This window comes from Myotis davidii, unplaced genomic scaffold (assembly GCF_000327345.1).
Source record: "Myotis davidii unplaced genomic scaffold, ASM32734v1 scaffold684, whole genome shotgun sequence".
In the NCBI taxonomy this organism is placed as follows: Eukaryota; Metazoa; Chordata; class Mammalia; order Chiroptera; family Vespertilionidae; genus Myotis; species Myotis davidii.
In genome coordinates this window covers 472,012-492,241 of record NW_006295564.1, presented here as the reverse complement: position 1 = coordinate 492,241, position 20,230 = coordinate 472,012, and the positions used below count along the sequence as shown (strand labels likewise).

The 20,230-nt window shown below is 37.6% G+C and overlaps 1 protein-coding gene across 1 annotated transcript in view; it reads left to right on the top strand.

Moving 5' to 3' along the window:
- BRIP1 (BRCA1 interacting protein C-terminal helicase 1) overlaps nucleotides 1-20,230 on the top strand; it is a 116,932-nt gene that overhangs the window by 69,480 nt on the left and 27,222 nt on the right. The window contains exons 14-15 of the mRNA XM_015568125.1: nucleotides 1,678-1,837; nucleotides 3,177-3,298. Coding sequence (XP_015423611.1) covers nucleotides 1,678-1,837; nucleotides 3,177-3,298 — 282 coding nt within the window. The remainder of the gene's footprint in view (nucleotides 1-1,677; nucleotides 1,838-3,176; nucleotides 3,299-20,230) is intronic.

Genomic DNA, 20,230 nt, shown 5'->3' with positions numbered 1-20,230 from the left:
GTAAAAGTGTAATATGCCACCCAGCACCGGGATCAGCGGAGCCTCGAGGCCTCCCGGCACCGGGATCAGCGTGACAGGGGGCAGCGCCCAAACCCCCTGATTGGCCCTGCTCTGTGTGTGAGAGGGGGTGGCGCCCCAGCCTCCCCATCGACCCTGCCTTGAGTGTGACGGGGGCGGAGCCCCAACCCCCTAATCGGCCCTGAGCATGGCTGAGGGTGGCATCACAACCTCCTGATCACCCTGCACTGTGCATGACAGGGGGCAGTCCCCCAACTCCCCAATCGGCCCTGCTGTGAGCCTGACCAGGGGCTGCACCTAGGGATTGGGCCTGCCCTCTGCCCCTCGGGAGCAGGCCCAAGCCAGCAGGTCATTATCTCCCGAGGGGTCCCAGACTGCGAGAGGGCACAGGCCGGGCTGAGAGACCCCCCTACCCCCCGAGTGCACAAATTTTTGTGCACCGGGCCTCTAGTTGACTAATAAGAGAATGAATATGATGTTAAGGTTGATTCAGACAGCATTTACAGGAGCTATATACTTATAAAGGAATAGAATATAAGATTCTGAATACAAAACTGGTTAATGTACTGCAGGCTAATAATCTGTAACCTTTGGGGTTATCTTTTCTCCTGGACAGAAATTATTTGCATTTCCACTGGATAAAAAATATAAGTTCAAATAATTTCACTAGATCTATATCTTAACAGTAAATAGTGAGTTCAGTAAAGTCCATTTCCCTATATAATCCTTGGATGGACTTTTGCCTCCACATGAAATTGAAAGGTTGTGTTATACTTCTTTCCCTTCCTCTTACGTTTCTGTAAATTTTTTTTTAATACTTTCTAATTCAACCTATACCCATCTCTGGATTGCTGTATTAGTAATTTAAATGTACCCATTCTAACCCCCCTAACTCTTCCATATTAATATCAGAGTAGTACTATTTTTAGTCTTTATGTTTTTTAATTGTGAAATATAATGTATGTAATGTATAAACTTAATATACATATTTCAATAATAATAGAATGGACTTCTAAGTATCCACCATTCAACAAAAAATAGAACATTATTCCTACATTAGAAAACTCCATGTACCCATTCATAATCATATCCTTTCATCTTTAGAGACATTAATGTTGCTTATTTTAAAAAAGTAGTTTATATATAGGTATATATGCTTAGATAATATATTGTTTTTGAACTTAAGAACTTATATGCATATATGTATAACTCATGGACACAGACAATAGTGCGGTGAAGGCCTGGAGTAGGGTGGGAGCAGGGTGGGGAGGCCCATGGCAGGGGGCGGGGAATGGACATCTGTAATACTTTCAACAATACCAGTAAAGATAAATTTTTAAAAAAGAATAAAATCATTTATATGCTATCTATCTGTAATTCACTTTTTAAACTCAATACGTATAGATTTGTGTTCATCGTTGTTGGTACATGTGTTACTAATTTTTATTTTTTTAATCCTCACCCAAGGATATGTTTTGAGAGAGTGGAAGAGAGACAGAGACATCGACATGAGAGAGAAACATTGATCGGTTGCCTCCGTACACACCCGTACACAAAAACATTAATATGCTTGCCATAGTCATGTTGTAGCCACATTGGCTTTAAACAAATCAAGGTAAGTTTGACACACACAAAATTCACTTTTCCCCTCCTTTTTAGTTATTAGAAAAGTTAAAAGAACGTTGGCTCTCTACTGGTTTATGGCATAATCTGGAGTTGGTGAAGACCGTCATTGTAGAACCACAGGGAGGAGAAAAAACTGATTTTGATGAGTTACTACAAGTGTACTATGATGCGATCAAGTGCAAAGGAGAGAAAGGTAATTGGAAATAATTGGGTGACCAATGAAAAAATATTTTTTACTGTAAAGTGTTACGCCCAGATTTCAAGATCCCCAATAGACCAACAGGGAGCCAGCCAAGTCCGATGCAAAAGCAGAGAGTCTTTATTCAAACTAGTTCGGCTCCTCGACCAAACTGCAACGGCAAGCCAAGTGGCAGAGAGAGCGCTAGCCCTGTGGGAAGAGGAGTTTTATAGGGGGGTGGAGTAAGGGGAGGAGAGGTGACTGTGGTCCCTGCCGATTGGCCAGGTGCAAGTTGGGTCTTGTTACACAGGATGTGGTCATCTATGGCGCACACCTCCCTTGATTGTCATTGGTTAGTTTAAAGAAATCCTGGGCGTGGCTAGCAGAGGATTGGGCTTCCGGGAAGAAGCCTTGCCGAGCACATGGCTGCTAGGGTAAGATGGTAGGGCGTAGCCCTCGCCCTTTCATAAAGTAAGAAGTTGGCGCTGTTAGAACATTATTTGTGTTATCTTTTTAAAATGCATTTAAAGGAAGAATTATATGTTATACTCCTGAGTGAAAAGAAAATAAGTGAAAGAAATTCTTTATTTGGAGTTATTCTGTGAATGTTTTCAATTGGGGAAACATTCAGTTATTCCATAGTCATCCCTACACACCCACAATGTGTTGTGGAAAAAGGCAGGTAGAGCAGGCCTACAGATCTTCCTTACTAGCCAAATGAGCCCCACATTTTGATGCAAATAATATACTTTGTGTTTATATTCTATTACATAAGGTAAACTTGAGTTTTCAAAACATAAGCGAAGACTGAATATGAAAGTTAGAGAATGCCCATAATTTATGGACAATGCAAGATCATAAAGATACTATAACATGCTTGTCATTATCCTTGTATGATGAGTATTCTGTGCGTGTTTTACATACTTTTTAATATTACATTGATTAAATATGATATACAAATTGAGAATTATTTAAATAGTTCTGAGAACTTTATATGCTTATGGTAATGGTAAGGGTTACCATTTCAATTTCTAAAGATAAAACTATTGGTTCACAATTGCTCAGTTCATGTGCAAATTACTCCTCTGATGTGGTTTTACTGTGTGTTTCTCTGAGACAAATAGTTTGTAAATTGGTTTGCTACCACATTGTACCTAAATGTAATTTTATTTTCCTCATTTATTTAAAGACATTGAACTTTTAAAACTTTATCTCATAAAAGATTTTAATTTTGATTTTTTTTTTAAGTTTGTTACTATGATGACTTAATCGGAGCTTTTCAAAATGACAAGAAAAGGCAATTTCTGGGAATGTTGAGTGTGCTTTTGAAAATGTTTATTTTCTGTTGCTTAAGATGGAGCCCTCCTGGTAGCAGTTTGTCGTGGTAAAGTGAGCGAGGGTCTGGATTTCTCAGATGACAATGCCCGTGCTGTCATAACAATCGGAATTCCTTTTCCAAATGTGAAAGATCTTCAGGTAGGCCTTCAAAGTCTTAAGAAATTTTATCATAGAAGTTGTTGATTTTGTGTTGAGTTAACTATACATTTTTCTTGTATCTTCAGGTATTTTGTTTTAATTTTATAGTGACTCAATGAGTGAGAAAGGTTTAGTACAGGAGTGGGCAAACTTTTTGACTCGAGGGCCACAATGGGTTCTTAAACTGGACCAGAGGGCCGGAACAAAAGCATGGATGGAGTGTTTGTGTGAACTAATATAAATTCCAAGTAAACATCATTACATAAAAGGGTACGGCCTTTTTTTTTTTTTTTTTTTTAGTTTTATTCATTTCAAACAGGCCGGATCCGGCCCGCGGGCTGTAGTTTGCCCACGGCTAGTTTAGTAGATACCGGTTTATTTTATTTGTCTTTTCAAATTATAAGAGAAAGTTTATATAGGAAGTTAGCGAGGTAGTAGAAATGAGCCAGCAGGGCTGTGTAGGCTCAGGAACCAAGTTATAGAAGCAAAAGAAGGACCCTTGGAGCTTAGGAGAGAGAAGTAACTGGTGGTGGTGATGGGGTGAGGGGGAGTGGGGTGGGGTGGCGGTAAGAAGAAGGGGAATGGAAAGGCATGGGCGTGTTCTTGAGAGGGAGAGTGCACCTATTATATTTTTAACTTATACTATTTATTGTTTAACAGAGTGATTTTCCAAGTGTGGTTCCAGGTCAGGAACATCAGTATCACCTAGGAACTTGATAGAAATACATATTCTCAGACTCCATCCAGACCTATGGAAGTAGAGTCCAGCAGTTTGCATTCTGTGAAGCTGTTAGTCACAGACTAACAGGGGTCCCCTGTAGTGGTGGGGCCCTTTTTCTACCTGGCTCCTTCCTTTCCAATGCCATGCCCTGCCCTGCAGATTGCAGTGATTTTAGCTGCCCAAATTCTTCTCTCTTCCACCTCAGCTCAGCAGGACCCTGTATTCTGCCTGTTCAGTGCTCTGTGCTGCTGTCAGGAAGTTTTACTCAGGAAGGGAGCTGAGAATCATGGAGTTCACCTAATGGATTTCCCTTATCTCTGAGATTAGTCATGTGTTGCCTGGTGTCTACTCCTTGAAAGCAGTTGCTTTATCTGTTGTGTCCAGTTTTACAGTCACTTACAGTGGGAGGGATATTCCTAAACCAGTTATTCTGGTCTTGGCCCAAAACAGGAGTTTTGCTTCATTATCACTGATTGTTTGCTAAACATTGTATTTGAAAAATTACTCGTAGCAGTAATTTGAAGCCAAAGATTATGTTATCGTCCATCGAAAAGAATTTTTATTTATTTTCTACAGGCATTTGAAGATGCTAGCAATCTGAGACGAAGAATTGAGGTTTTCTGACCACTGAGCTGATTGCATTGAGTATAATTCATATCTTTCCTCCCAGAGCACAGCTGGTTAGGGTCTCATACCAAAGCAGAAATTCTTTCTCCAGGCAGTTATCTTCTTTACTGTTAATATTTTACTAGACACTGTGAATTATATAACATTAACAGTATTAAATGGTATTTCTCTGGTTAGTTTCTACTCTTCCCTAACCTCTGGAGCTCCTCAGAATTTCTGAAAGTCCATAAAGGATATCTGATCCTTCCCGCCTACAGTAACTGGTGCCTTCCAGTACCTTCCTCCAGCTACCAGTGCTACCATTGAGAATGCTGATGACCATGCCTAGGGCTCCTGTTCTAACCACTCGGGAAAATTGTGTTCACCATCGACAGCATTAGTGCTAAAGCTGAGTTGCTGCTGATGGCACTGCTGTTGGCAGTGGTATTGTCTCTTTTTTATGTCTTATCATTTTACCTGTATTATTGCACTAATACTGCTTTGTTAAAGTGGAAAGAGTATTTTTCCCCTTCTTTCTGAACCACATGTTCTTCCAATGTCTTAAATAAGTCCCCCCCCCCACCCTCCCCCCCCCCCCCCCCGAAAACTAGCTTTTTAAATTGTTGCTTGAAATCTTTTTTCTTTTTTTGGACTTATATATGAGTTTTTCAGAGCTGGGGGGAAAAAAAACCTTTATGGCTAATAATAGTTTGTACTTAATAGTTTGTACTAAATACCAAGTAACAGATACAAAAGGATTCACATCCAACTCAATGTATGTCTGAGAAGAGAAATAAATGGTGCCAAAACCGGTTTGGCTCAGTGGATAGAGCGTCGGCCTGCGGACTGAAAGGTCCCAGGTTCGATTCCGGTCAAGGGCATGTACCTTGGTTGCGGGCACATCCCCAGTGGGGGGTGTGCAGGAGGCAGCTGATCGATGTCTCTCTCTCATCGATGTTTCTAACTCTCTATCTCTCTCCCTTCCTCTCTGTGAAAAATCAATAAAATATATTTAAAAAAAGAGAGAGAAATAAATGGTATAGAGAGTAGTGATCAAAAGGACGTCAGCATTTTCTGTAATATTTGTTTGTTTTAGTAAAAAGCAAGCTTCAAGAAAATATAGTGAGAATACAGGTGTTTATATGTTATTCTTTCAACATTCTTAAAATTAAATAAAATGTTACTTATGAAGAAAAAAATTATATTAACTTCTATTTTCTCTACCCTCACTTCTAACAACAATGATTCTGGGCATTGTTTTATGCCAATTTGGGTTTTTAATGCTTTATTTTTCTTAAAATAAGTTCTTCCCAGGCAGCATCTCAGTCTGTCATACAAAAAAAAAGAGATAGACACCCTGTAGTCTGCTCTGACATTCCTCAGTAATATCCTCCTTGTAGTTCTACTTAACTGAATCCTAGTGGCTTTAGTTATACAAAATAGCAGAATAATAGAAGATGATGAGGTCTGTGTAGGGAGGAGGAGGTTTGTTCTAAAGAAGTTGACCTAGTTTGCCTAGTATCCCTAGTGGTTCTTAGAAGGGCCAAATGGGATAGACCTAAGAGTAATCCAAGTTGTAGGAATAAGGGAAATTCTTTACTGGCAATACTAGATATAAGGGAAGTGTATTTCTTTTGTTATATGTCTGGATCAGTTCTTGTGTAACAAACAATTCTAAAACTCTGACCTAAAACAACAATCATTTATTATGATACACACATGTATGGTGGGGTGGGGTGGGGTGGCTGGGCAGTAGATGATCTAGGCTGGGCATGTTGGACAATTTCACTTGGGCTCAGTCACCCTGCTGTGGTTTGACCAATGTAGGTTGGGCTCAACTGAGTAAGGACTGTTTTACATATCTATCTCATTTTTCATGGACCGACCGACTAGCCAAAACATGCTATCATTGCAATGGCAGGGGTACAAGAGGGCAGGCTTGACTGTGTAAGTACTTCCACATTTTCTAACCTTTTGCCCATAGCATGTCATATGCCCAAGCCCAAAGTCAGCAGCATGGGGGGTAAAAGATTTAGAATTAAGACTTCAAAAAGGAATCCTGGCATTTTTTTTTTTTTTACAATTAAAGGATATTTATAAGGCATCCATCCAAAAGACGGATGTTTATAAACTTTAACAGTATAGGTATGCAAGTTTTCTAATTAAGAAGGTCTATAATCATTTGGAAATACCAGAATATAGCAGTTAATTCCTGAAATAACTGAATATCTGAAATATTAATATCTGAAATAAATCAGAGCATCATTATAAATGGTTTCTTAAAATTCATAAATGACCAAACAAGTTAAGAATATTTATTTGTACTGTTATGGATATAAAAGATATTCTGAAATTTTAACCAGTTAGCTGCCATAAGCATCTATAGACGCAGGCAATTAAATTCAAAATATCGTGGCAGTTTTAATGAATTCACTTTATTTTTGTTGTTGTTTGTGCTTTTGGTGACATACTTAGAAAACCATTGCCAAATACAAGGCATGCCCCTAATGTTTTCTTCAAAGAGTTTCATATAGGCTTAGCTCTTAAATTTATTGATTTATTCCTAAAGGTTTTATTGGTTTTTAGAGAAAGAGGAAGGGAGAGGGAGGTGTGGGAAGAGCTCAGGAGATTTATCTCAGTGCAGTGGCAGATGCAATGGCGTGAGCGCACTCCGCCTATACAAGCTTCCTCGGCACACCGGGAAGTAGCAGCGCCGGCCTGAGTAAGCCCCCTAGAGCCCCTACATAGTACCCTGATCTTTCCTACCATTGGTTGCCCTAAGGATGGTGTAAACTTCTGATTGGTCTGGAATGTTATATATGTTGCTGCACTTAAACAATAAACTCAGATCTGTGTCTTTGAACCTGGTCTCCGTCTTTGAACCTGGTCTCCGGAGTCGGGCATGCTTTGTTAGGACTCCGTCAGCCTCACTCCCGTGGGACACCCTGCCTCAGGGAGGGAGAGAGAAAAACATTGATTGGCTGCCTCCTGCATGCTTAGTACCACCCTACTGGGTGTCGAGCCCACAACCTGGGCATGTGCTGTAACCAGGAATCGAACTGGCAACCTTTCAGTACATGGTACAGTGCCCAACCAACTGAGCCAAACTGACCAGGGCAAATGATTTCCTGAAATGGCTTTTCCAAAACTAACACCGTGCTTCAAATTACTGGACCACAAATTAGGACTTTATTATTTTCTTTTGCATTAATACTCAGTCTGTCATGCAATAAGTAAAAGTTACTTATAAAAGCAAACCTTAAATATTCTATCTATGGAAACGAAAAAATCTATTTTTGCATTATTTTCTATATTGTTTGATTTGAATTTTTATTTTACATGTCATCCTTGGGCAGGAGCCATACTAATCTTCTCTGTATTGTTCTAATTTTAGTGTATGTGCTGCTGAAACGAGCACTGAATTGTTATTTTAAAAAGTTCAGATCAGTGTCTGAGTTAGAAAAGTCATTTGAGTGGGGGAAAAAAAGGCAGTGACATTAATTTTATGATACTAAATATTTTCCTTAAATTGAGGCACAGATTATGGAAGTAAAAATTAAAATGCAATTTAAAATACTAACTTAAGACTTTTGTAGTCTCAATTGCAGAGTTTGGCTTTTAGAGAAGCAGGAAAATGTATGTTAGAGCCAAAAATATGACTTCTTTGGCTGTGACCAGGATTTCCTTTTCCCACCTTGGGGACTAGAGAGTAGTGGTAGGAAAATTTCATTTTGGAGCCAAGTGTGACTTGTTTAGTTTGTCATAATTTATTGCATATACCTCAGGGACCTGAAAATAAAGAAACCCACTATGAAATGTTGATAATAGGCCACTCTGAAGGGCAAGCAGTAAGTAACTTTCCCAGTGAGGATTTTTTCACTTCCACCTTTCCAGATGCTTCTGATCATTCTATTTGGACATACTTAACTGTGTAATAGTTAAGAAGAAACCTTTCTGTGCACTAAACCAAAGTATTTGAGGAGCAGAAAATTGAACCAAGGCTTTTGCATGATCAGATGTTGGTGGAAAAGTATAACTGAAAGAAAAGATGTTTTCTTTTAACGCAGTTAAGTCACAGTATAATGGATATCTAAAGCAAATCCTTTGGCCAAGTAGTATGATCTAAAAACTGCAAAAGCCTTCAGCTTTATAATGCAGGCATCCACATCTCAAGTTGATGGCATGGTGTAATTTCTGAGGCATTATAAAGTACAATACTTAGATTTTTTTTTAAACAAGTCAATATTCTTTAAAAAAATATGTTTTTATTGCTTTCAGAGATGAAGAGAACAAGAGAGAGAAATACCAGTAGAAACATCAATGATGAGAGAGAATCATTGATCCACAGCCTCCTGCACACTGCTTACTAGGAATCGAGCACACAACCCGGGTATTATGGCTTGACCGGGAATCAAACTGTGACCTCCGGGTTCATGGGTTGACGCTCAGCCACTGAGCAACACCGGCCAGGCTGTACTTAGATTTTTAAACTTGCATTTTATTTGTATTCCTTAGCACAGTTTAGTTTAAGAGTACATAGAAATATTCTCCTTTCATGAGTATTGTGCCTTTACTCCTCTGAGAAAAAATTTATAAAACCGTGGCATGAGGCAAAAAATTTTTATACTTTAAAGATGTTCAAGTGGCATTTTAGATATTTATAATTAGCTTAATAAAATTTCATGTCAATATCAGAAGTTACAATTATTAAAATTAAGATAAATAAGATAAATTTTATATTTGTGTATTATTTTTCTTTAGTAATATATGTAGTATGTTGAGTTACCAAAATAACTTAGAAACTACTTACAGTTTAGATGGTGACTGGTTAGTTATCTTAGTATTGGCATATAATAACCATTTATTTATTTAACAAACTTGTACTAAGCACCTAATTTGTACTTAACATAGTAGGTGCAAAATGAACAAGATGCTATCTCTGTACTAGTGATGTCTATAATTTAGTAAAGGACTCAAATGTGTAACAGGATGTTTTGGTGGGATAAGTGTGGGTGTTTGGTTGCTTAGAGAAAGAGAGGTTGAACAACACCTTTCACTTTCATCCAGATATTCATTTACTTTGACTGATTTGCCTAAAATAGATGGAGGAACCAGAGAGATGAGATATGAATCTTAAATCTTGTCTACATTGAATTTCAAACATACAAACATTTGATAAAGTGGAATGAAAGGCCAGATTATAAAACTATTCAGATTGTTAAGACTTTATTAAGACTTTTCAGAATAATGAAACAACTGTTTTCTTTGATTTTTTTTAAATTATTTTTAGAAAGAGAGGGAGGGAGAGAGAGAGAAACATCAATCAGTTGCCCCCCGACCAGGGATCGTACCTGCAACCTTTTGGTGTACAGGACGGAACTCTAACCAACTGAGCCACCCAGCCAACAACTGTTTTTTTAATATCTGGCTAGAGTACTAATAGCTAGACTGGTGACATAGTGATACACTGCACAGATTATAGCTCCTTGTCTCATGGAGCTTACAGTCTAGTGAAGAATATTAATATTAAAGCAATGAAGAAACAGTTATTTATAGTTGTCATGAGGACTGTAAGAAAAAGTCAGGAATTGTGAGAATGTATAACAGGTTCCTGACCTAATTTTGAGGGGTAAAGAAAGACTTCCTGAGGAAAAAATTTATGTAGGTGCAAAGAATGGATAAGAGTATTCACTGCAGAGAGAACAGCATGTGTTAAGGCCCTAAGGTTTGAAAGAAGATAGTGGTTTCCAGGAATTAAAAGAAGCTGAGGGCTCTAGCTGGTTTGGCTCAGTGGATAGAGCCTCAGCCTGCGGACCAAAGGGTCCTGGGTTCGATTCCAGTAAAGGGCACATACCTTGGTTGCAGGCTCTTCTCTGGCCCGGGCCCTGGTCGGGGCTCATGCAGGAGGCAACCAATCAATGTGCTTCTCTCACATCGATGTTTCTCTCTGTCTTTCCCTCTCTCTTCTCCTCTCCCTAAAAATCAATGGAAAATATCCTCGGTTGTGGGTTAACAACAACAAAATATATCCTTGGGTGAGGATTAACCAAAAAACAAAAACAAAAAAAAGAAGCTGAGGTAGAGAGTGAGTTTGGGGAGAATGGCATGTGAGTAGAGGCTGAGAGAGATATTAAGGAGTCAGATCAGTTAGGGCTCTGTACACCATTTTAAGGATTTGAGATTTTATCGTAAGTTGTGGGAAACGGTCCAGGAATAGAGCCTGAGGTCAGCGTGAGGCCAGGTGTTCTTATAGTGTAGCATCTGATACAGAAACCCACTTGGACCTAGCCTAAATAATATGTGGTAACCGGGGGAAATAGTAAATTTATATATTTCTTTTGAGCCACTTTCATAATTGTGTTAATCTTGAGTGTTTTAGCATTCGTTTATTTATTCATTTAACAGACTTGTACTAAGCGCCTAATTTGTACTTAACATAGTAAGTGCAAAAATGAAGAAGATGCTATCTCTGTACTGGTGATGTCTATAATTTAGTAAAGGACCGGAACCTGTAACAGGTTCATGCTGTTGAAAGTGTTGAAAACACTTAAGCCAAATCACAGATATGGAAGAAAAACCTGTCACTGCTGAAGGTCCAGAATGAGTTTATCTTCAATTATGAAAACCTTTTTTTTCCCCTCTCAGAAAACTTTCTTTTCCCAGCTTTATTTTTTAAGATAGTGTAGCCAATAGTATTATTAAAGCAGGGTTAAGTATGTTTTGAAATTCCAAAATTAAAATCTAATTTAAATCTAAGTATGCCATGTAAGTAGATAATTTGTAATTTTCCTTGACCAGTGAAGAATGAGAATAGCCAAATCTGTTGTTCCTATTCCTCTTGAAAAACAAACATAAAAACACAAAATTAATGAATTGCTGAGGTGTTTTTAAATTAAACATTTTTTTTCATATATCTTAAAGGAATGTTTTAGGTTCATGGGAGGAAACATTTAAAGTCACAAAATTTTAGACACATGCCATATGATTTAAGTGTAAAATTTAAAGAACAAAATAAATGAACAAACAAAACAGAAACAGACTCATAGATACAGAGAACAGACTGATGGGTATCAGAAGGGAGGGAGTCTGGGGTGACTGGGTGAAGAAGGTAAAGGGAATTAAGAAGGACAAATAGATATTTACCAAAGAGTCATAGAAATGTAAAGTATAGCATAGGGAATGTAGTCAATAATATTGTTATAACTATATGCCAGGTGGATGCTTGAGATATTGGGAGATCGCTTTGTAAAGGATATGATTGCCTAACCACTATGCTGTACACCTGAAACTCATACAAAATTGTATTAACTGTAAACTGTAATTTCTCTCAACACTCATGTCATTGTATTTGCTTAGGGAAAAAGCCATGTCTGAATATAAATAGATACAAGTTAAACCTGTGGATAACTAATAAAGCCAACAAAAACTTTGGTTTTTGAAAAATTCTGCAGTTATTTTCTTGTGCTCATCTTATTTTTTTGGAAAGAACAAGAACTTTGTTCGCCTTACTTTTGCTCTTAAAATAGGTGGAAGGCTTTAAAAGTGAAATTATCACACTTCGATTGTAAGGTTGACTGACGCTTAACTACTTCCGCTGGCCCAGAGCACTGTTTGGTGTTTATGACATGTCTTTCTTGTTTTCATGAAGATTAAAGGTTTGATACCTTGGGAATGAGTTCAGTTTATGCTTTCTAACTCTGGGCCAAATAGCCCCAGTGTGCCAGGGTATATAATAAGCTACCCAACTTATTTTCCTATAGTATCAAAATTTCCAGATGTGTTGCTTAAAATTACTTTATAGCAGGGTTTTTCAAGATTGGCACAAATGACAGTTGGGGCAGGATAATTGTTTGCTGTGAGTGATGTCCTGTGTATTGTAAGATGTTTCAATGCCAGTAGCAAACCCTTCTTCTCCCACCAGTTGTGACAACGAAAATGTCTCTAGACATTGCCACGCCAATATCTTCTGGTTGAATGCCATTGTGTATGTCATGAATTAAAATTAACAACCTACTATTGTTTTAAAATTATTTTTATCAAGTTGAAAAAAGTCCAATAAAGCTTTTACTGAGAGCCTAATTTATAACTAAATACAGTAATAGTCTTAGAGCAACAGTCCTTGGCTTCTACCCAATCACAGCCCCTGCTTCTTTTAGCTGTTATATCTGGTGTTTTTATCTCTACATTTTATCTTTATTTAATCAATTTTAGGTATTAGTTATTTCCTATATAAGATAAGAATTTAGCTTACTTTACCTTTCTCTTCCTTTATCCTCCCATATAATTATATCAAATGTTTTAAAATTCATAACCAATATACATTATCATGACTCTGAAAATATTGTTCATTGTAGTCAAATGATTTCCTTCCTTTCTTGAACTTTAAAATTTTTCTTGACAATAATAATACCCTTCTCCCCCTTTTGGTCTTTTTGAAAGATCTTTAACTAAATCATCTATCAACCCTTTAATAAATCCATGCAATGCCTCTTAACATTTTTCTATCAGATCTCTTAGATAATGTCAGTTCTTTTTTTTTCCTCCTGAAGACATGCCTTCTGCAGCCTCCTGATCTCCTATTTCTATCAGGACTAAGTAATCAATTGCTTTAATCAGTTGCTGTTTAGGTCTACTTAACTGCCAACATCCTGAGATTTCACCTTGCTTTGTTATGTAAGATAATATTTCATTATGTTCGTTGTTGTTTATTCATTGTTATTTGACTCTCATATGTTAAAATCTCATGACTTTAACAGAGGAAGCTCTAGATTATAAGATACGGGAATGAAATAATATTTAGACTATCAAGGCTTAATTATGCACTCATTCTGTAAATTACACCACTAACATCCTATATAATAAAGAGGTAATGTGCAAATTGACCCTCACGCCATAACGCCATCACAAGATGGCAACGCGCACAATGGGGGTGGGGTAGCAGGGGTGGGGCTGGCGGCCGCTCTGTGCGGCTTCCGCCAGGGTTTCCGCGGCCCCATCGGCAGCTGCATGCAGCCAGAGATGGGGCATCGGGGCAGCACTCCAGGTCTCAAGACTGTCCCGTGGTGTGCTGGCCACACGTGGGGTGGGACTCCGGGACGTGGGGAGGTCCCATGGCACGGGGTGGGGGAGGTGGAAGGGGTCCCGGGTCTCGTGGAATGGGTCCTCGTGCGACATGTCAGTAGTAGTTTATATAGTTTGCTTCTAATACAGCTCATAGGGTTGCAAAGTGATCAAAAATATTGTGAAGGATATTAAGAATGTTACTGTTATAATTTTTCAGACAAAGTAATATCAGTTGTGGAAGTCATTTAGTAAAAGGTATTTTTCAAAACTGAACATTGTTCTCTGTATGTCCTGCCAGTGTACATATTTTCATTGATATTTGATGTAAAAGTAGCCACTCCATAAGCTGAAGAAATTGTTTTATAAGTCACCTAAAATAATGTATCTATATATTGAATAATGTAGGTTAAACACCTTCAGAAAGAGTTGATCCAAGTGTTAAAACGCCTAAAGTAGGTGGCCACCATTGGCTAGATGGCCTACATTAGCAAAAGTAGGTTTATAGTTGTTCATATGGAAAAAGACATGCAGATTATCATTATTACAATAGCTGTATTAACTCCATGTTTATCATACTCACAACTGTAAATCTACTTTTGCTCCTTCCTTTATGTTGAGAACAATATCCCTATTGAAGAGCAATATACTTTGTCCTTTTTCTTATATTTGGAAAATTTAGGCTATTTCTTCAACACTGACAATTTATGACACAAAGTTTAATACAGATTTCTCTGCAAATAGTATCTTATACAAACAGCCTTAAAGCATATGTGAAATAAGTTACATTACTATGTCTGTTACTATGTCTTGATTCTTATTTCTTGGTAGATTATTGTGGTCAATTCCTCACATAAGAAAAACACATAACAATATATATATATATATATATATGTATATACACATACACATACTATATTTGGTTAATGTGGTGTTTCAGAAATCTTGAAAATGTGCCAGATGAAATAAAACCAGCTATATTCCTTTTATCTAGCTAAATTATTTCACGTACAAGATCTTATGCTGAGTTTAGAACCCTAACCATTGGAATTTATATTGTGATACCCTGATAAAAGTGTTTACACTGTGAGGATATGGAGCAGTAAATGCCTCTAATGCACGGTCTCCGTCTTCCAGATTTGGTGGTTTGCTATAAATGTTTATATTTTAGGTCCTGTATCTTGGCTAAAGATAAAACTGTTCTTCTTGAGTGTTTGCTAGACAAATGTGTTTATTTTTCTGAGGCAAAGTTTTCTTAATATTTTTAATTACTAAGTTTAGCTGATTATTTGTTCTTAGTCTTATTTTGAGGCTTGAACTTTTGTGATAAAACTTACAGACAAGAAAAAGTATGTATTCTGCCTATATTGATTGCTTTTAGGGAGGCATTTATTTCTGAAATAATAATGCATATTTATATGAATTGGGGTATAAGACAGTAGTGAAGTAAAGAGATGCATTTATAGTTCCAGCTCATGTTATTAAACCATTTATTTCGTCAGAAGCTACTTATAAAATTTATAAAAGGCTACTCTTGAACAGAGCTGTTTAAGACCAACATGGTTGGGTTTGACTAAGTTGAAAAAATAATCTCATGTTCAAAATTGTGACTTAAATTTCTTGTTGACATATACAGTATAATATTTTTTGTTATTTTGTATCTACTACTATCAGTAGTATACTACTTACACTGTCTGCAATAAAACTGAGTCATTGGAGTACTTCAGGAGCATACTGTTTGATCTCAAGTGTATTATAATATAATGGTAAAATCAGAATTCAAAACCATATAACTTCTGTCTGGATGGCCTGGATGTTATTTGGGTATTTTTACAAAGTTCTCTAATTACCTCTTCACTCTTGATTATCTATCTTTGCTACTCAGGGTCTCATCTCTACTTATATCAGGTTAACTTTTTTTCTTTTCTCAAAAAGAAGTGTTATATGAAAAAAATCCTATATAATACTAACATCCATCATCTCTACTCCTATTAAGTGATGGCACATCCTAACAACTACTGTATTTTACTTTATTTTATTTTTAATTGTTTAAAGTATTACAAAGAGTATTATATATGTCTCCTTTTTCCCCCCTTGACCCTCCCCTAGCCTCCCATGCCCCCCAGTGTCTTGTGTCCATTGGTTATACTGGTATGCATGCATACAAGTCCTTCGGTTGATCTCTTACTGGCCCCCCTCCCCCACCCCCCACCCCCAATCAGGTTAGCTTTTGATGCAGAAATATTTTCATTTGGCTAGAATCTATCAAATTAAGGGTGTTTTTTGTTTTGAGTGAACTTTGAATTCGTTATGAAAAAAAATGTTTCATGAATTAGTGCAATATCTAAACCAATAGGTTGAAGACTCAAGCCATTACAGAAGTTAAACAGATTATTTAAATGAGTGAGCTAGTTGAGGGTTGGCTAATAGTTCAGATTATTTTAAGCTACAATAAGGGCCTTACAAAACAAACTTTAGGCTTTCCGTTTGCAATCTCTGGTGAAAGAATTTGCCATCTCTCTGCTGTTCACACACTCCTCCAAAATTACACATACACTTATTTATCGGCGATGGGTGGGCACCAACTGCTTTAAACTCATTTCAGAGAGTACAATTAAATATAACTTTCTATTTTGGGAAAGCCTTGTAAAATGTATTTGAAAAGTAATATTAACTGGTCTAAAAGATCATTTTTCCAAACCACACTTGAGTTCAATTTCTGGTGTTTACTTTCTGTCAAAACTTAGAAAAAAAAATTCACAGTTAACATCCATAATTTAAAATGTCTGTCTCATTAGGCATTAAAGAATCATTGCTCAACAGGTATAATATTGTTAGACTTAGCTAATGTGAATGTGGACATGACCTCCCAAATAGATCAAAGACTAATCTCTTTGACAGTTACAAGATGGCAGAGCTTGCCATAGGCTTTTTGCTGCTGCACATTGAAACTATTTGTTTAGAAAGCATGCCTGAGGGATGAGAATGAGTTTATAAGGATGAGCAGGTAAAAGGTTGTCTTTTGACATTTCAACTAATCCCTTCCAGTTTTTGGTTTACTTAACATTTAGGCTATTTGCTGGCAGGAGAAACTGGCTTTTTCACATACGCTTTCTGTCATTTTTAAATTGGGCATTGATTTGTGCCTCCTAAGTGTACAATGAAATAGATTCTGGTGTCATTAAAAAGAGGTGCACTGGCTTCCTACTTTTTCAAACCCTTAGTTTTGCTTTCCCTGATTAAATGTATTCCTCCAACAGTAATTATGTTATTAATTTAAAAAACCTCTTTCTTAAATAATAAAAAATATTTCAAAGTTAACCTTTATATATTTTTACTTTCAAAAGTTTTTTTCTTCTCACCTAAATTTAATCTCTCTAGGTAAAACATTGGCAGTCTTTTAAAAGACATTTGGATTGTAAAGAGTAATTGAAAATTTGCAAGAAATTGAAATGATGTATTCATATATAAGTTAATTCATTTTAATGAAAAATAAAAGACCAAGGAAAGATAATATAATTTTGTTTATTTAATTTAATAGTTGTTACATTAGCTCTATTTCATTGATAACTAATACTTCCTAGAACAATGGTTGTCATAGGCAAAGTGATCATTATAAAGTATTTGTCTGAACATGGTGTAGGAAATTTTGAAAATCTTTAAGATGTTATATCTGACAAGGGATAAATCCCAGCTCTACACCTTATAGGCTGGGTGACATTCCACATGCCACCTAATGCTTTAAACCTTATTTTTCTAATCTGTAAAATGGAATAATAACATATACCACTTAAGATTGCTGTGAGGATTTAATGAAATAATATGTAGTAAGCACTGCACTGTTCATGGAAAGAATATTATAGGAGCTCAAAATGTTGCTGTCATTTATCATTATTATTTAAATACTAGAGGCCTGGTGCATGAAATTTGTGCAGGGGGAGAGTGGTGTCCCTCAGCCCAGCCTGCACCCTCTCCAATCTGGGACCCCTTGGGGGATGTCCGACTGCCAGTTACAGGGATCGGGCCTAAACGGGCAGTTGGTCATCCCTCTCACAATCTGGAACTGCTGGCTCCCAAGTGCTAGCCTGCCTGCCTGCCTGTCTGCCTGATTGCCCCTAACTGCTTCTGCCTGCCAGCCTAATCACCCCCTAACCACTCCCCTGCTAGCCTGATCAATGCCTAACTTCTTCCCTTGCTGGCCCTATCACCCCCAATTGCCCTACCCTGACAGCCCGATCGCTCCCAACTGCCCTCCCCTTTTGGCCCAGGCACCCCTAACTGCCCTCCCCTGCAGGCCTGGTCCCCCCCCAACTGCCCTCCCCTGCCGGCTCGATCACCCCTAACTGCCCTCTCCTGGCCTGGTCGCCCCTAACTGCCCTCCTCTGCAGGCCTGGTCCCCCCAACTGCCCTCCCCTGCCAACCCGGTCACCCCTAACTGCCCTCCCCTGCCAGCCTGGTGGCCCTTAACTCCCTTCCCCTACAGGCCTGGCCCCCAACAACTGCCCTCCCCTAAAGGCCTGGTCCCCCCCTAACTGCACCCCTGCCAGCCTGATCGATGCCTAACTGATCCCCTGCTGGCCCAGTTGCCCCAACTGCCCTCCCCTGCTCTCCCAATCGCCCCCAACTGCCCTGCCGGCCTGGTCACCCACAACTGCCCTCCCCTGCTGGCCTAATCGCCCAGCTCTGAGTCCCGGCTGGCTGAAAGCAGGTCTCTGGAGCTTGTTTAGCTTCTATAATTGTAACATAGTTGCTTAGAGTGCAGCTCAGAGGCTGGCAGCGGCAGGCGGGGAACCTTCGCTTCCTCCATCACTGGAGCAAGCAAGCCTGTTTGCTTCAGCTGCATGGCTGCCAACCGCCATCTTGGTTGGCACTTAATTTGCATATCCTGCTGATTAGCCAATGGGAAGGGTGTTGGGGTTATGGTCAATTTGCATCTTTCTCTTTTATTAGTGTAGATGACCTTTGGTTCCCCGCTTTCCTAGTTTTTACTTTCTATTTAGTTAACTCATAGTTAATTTCTGTTTTTGGTTTATAAGTTATTCCTTTAAAATGGATTAACCCAAAGTATCTTTTTCCATAAACTTCTCTTGTCTTCTCTGGGTGGATCACTGGATTGCTTCTCTTAGTGGCTAAAACGTTGGAGTCATTTTAGACTTTTCCCTCTTTAATAAGCTTCACATCTACTTTGTCATTTAAGTTCTTTAGGTCCACAATGTGTTACAAACTAGGCCTCTTTTCCATGCCTTTTGCCTTTCCAGGTAAGGCCCTCATCACTCTTGCACCAAATTCATAGTGTGTTCTCATTCCTCAACTCCTCTTCTATATACTGTAATCAATTTTCATATTTTAGCACTTATTTACTTGATGGTCATTTGCCTTCATAGTTTTTCCTGATCTTTGTAAGCTCTTATTAGGAGGCAAAAAATATTTTAAACTCATCCTTGTATTTCTAGTTCCTTTCACAGATCTTGCACACAGTCAAAATTGTAAATATTGGACTGAATTGAGTGTTTCTTAAGGTACCAAAAATTTCTTCCTCCCATTATATCAATTTTTCTACTTTAAGTGTTATTTTTAATGTTTCTAAGGAATTCTTTTTTATTTAGGTTCCTTTGTTAAGCTTTATTGAGGCATAGTTAACTCTGTGGCTGGTATTCTTGAGAGCTGCTTAAAATATGTCCTTTTTGTTCATTCAGTTAGTGCATAAAAAATTGAAACCATAATACATAATTTCCTTTCACTCAGAAGTTGTACTTTTTACAGATGAACTTTTTACAGGAAAAAGCTTATTAACTTATATATTTGAATAGGTCAGTCTGAATTATGTATACTATACCTTCTGACCTTGTAGAAAAGTAGTTTACTCTTGGGACTATGTAATTTTAAAGATTTTTCTGAAAACCAGATGAAAGCTGGGTTTTTAGTACCCTTTGGTATGACATTGCTTTTACTAGGAATGTATTTTTATGCCCTGTAATTAATTCTGAGTCTCTTTGAAAAGGGATATGATTATAATATCAAATTCAATGACTAGATAGCAGAATTTATTATGATTTCTTTTCCAGCAAAGAAGTAGTTTAGTTTAACACAATCTCTGTGTATTACTCCCAAGATAGAAAATGAATGTAAATTCAGTCCCTTGGAAAAGTGAGAGATTGTTGATATCCTTTAATAAGTGGAGCCATCGAGGCAATAAATAATGGATCAAATGCATTAGTATTGTTTCAACTCTCAATTTTAAATTTGATTAGGTCATTGCTGACTGGTTTTATATGCTTTGATTCTTTTACACCAGTCTCTTTGTTGTGTATGAAGTTATTTTGCTTTTATTGATGTTTCATTGCTTCTATTGATCTGTCTTAAGATTTACTAGCTAATTCTGCCTTTTCCAATCTGTTATTAAACCCATCCAATGAATTTTTATTTATTATTGTATTTTTAAGATGTAGAATTTTCATTTGGTTCTTTTTTATAATTTCCACTTCTCTCTTGAGATCCCCCAAGTTCATTCATTAAGTCACGTTTTAAAATTATTTAAATACTAG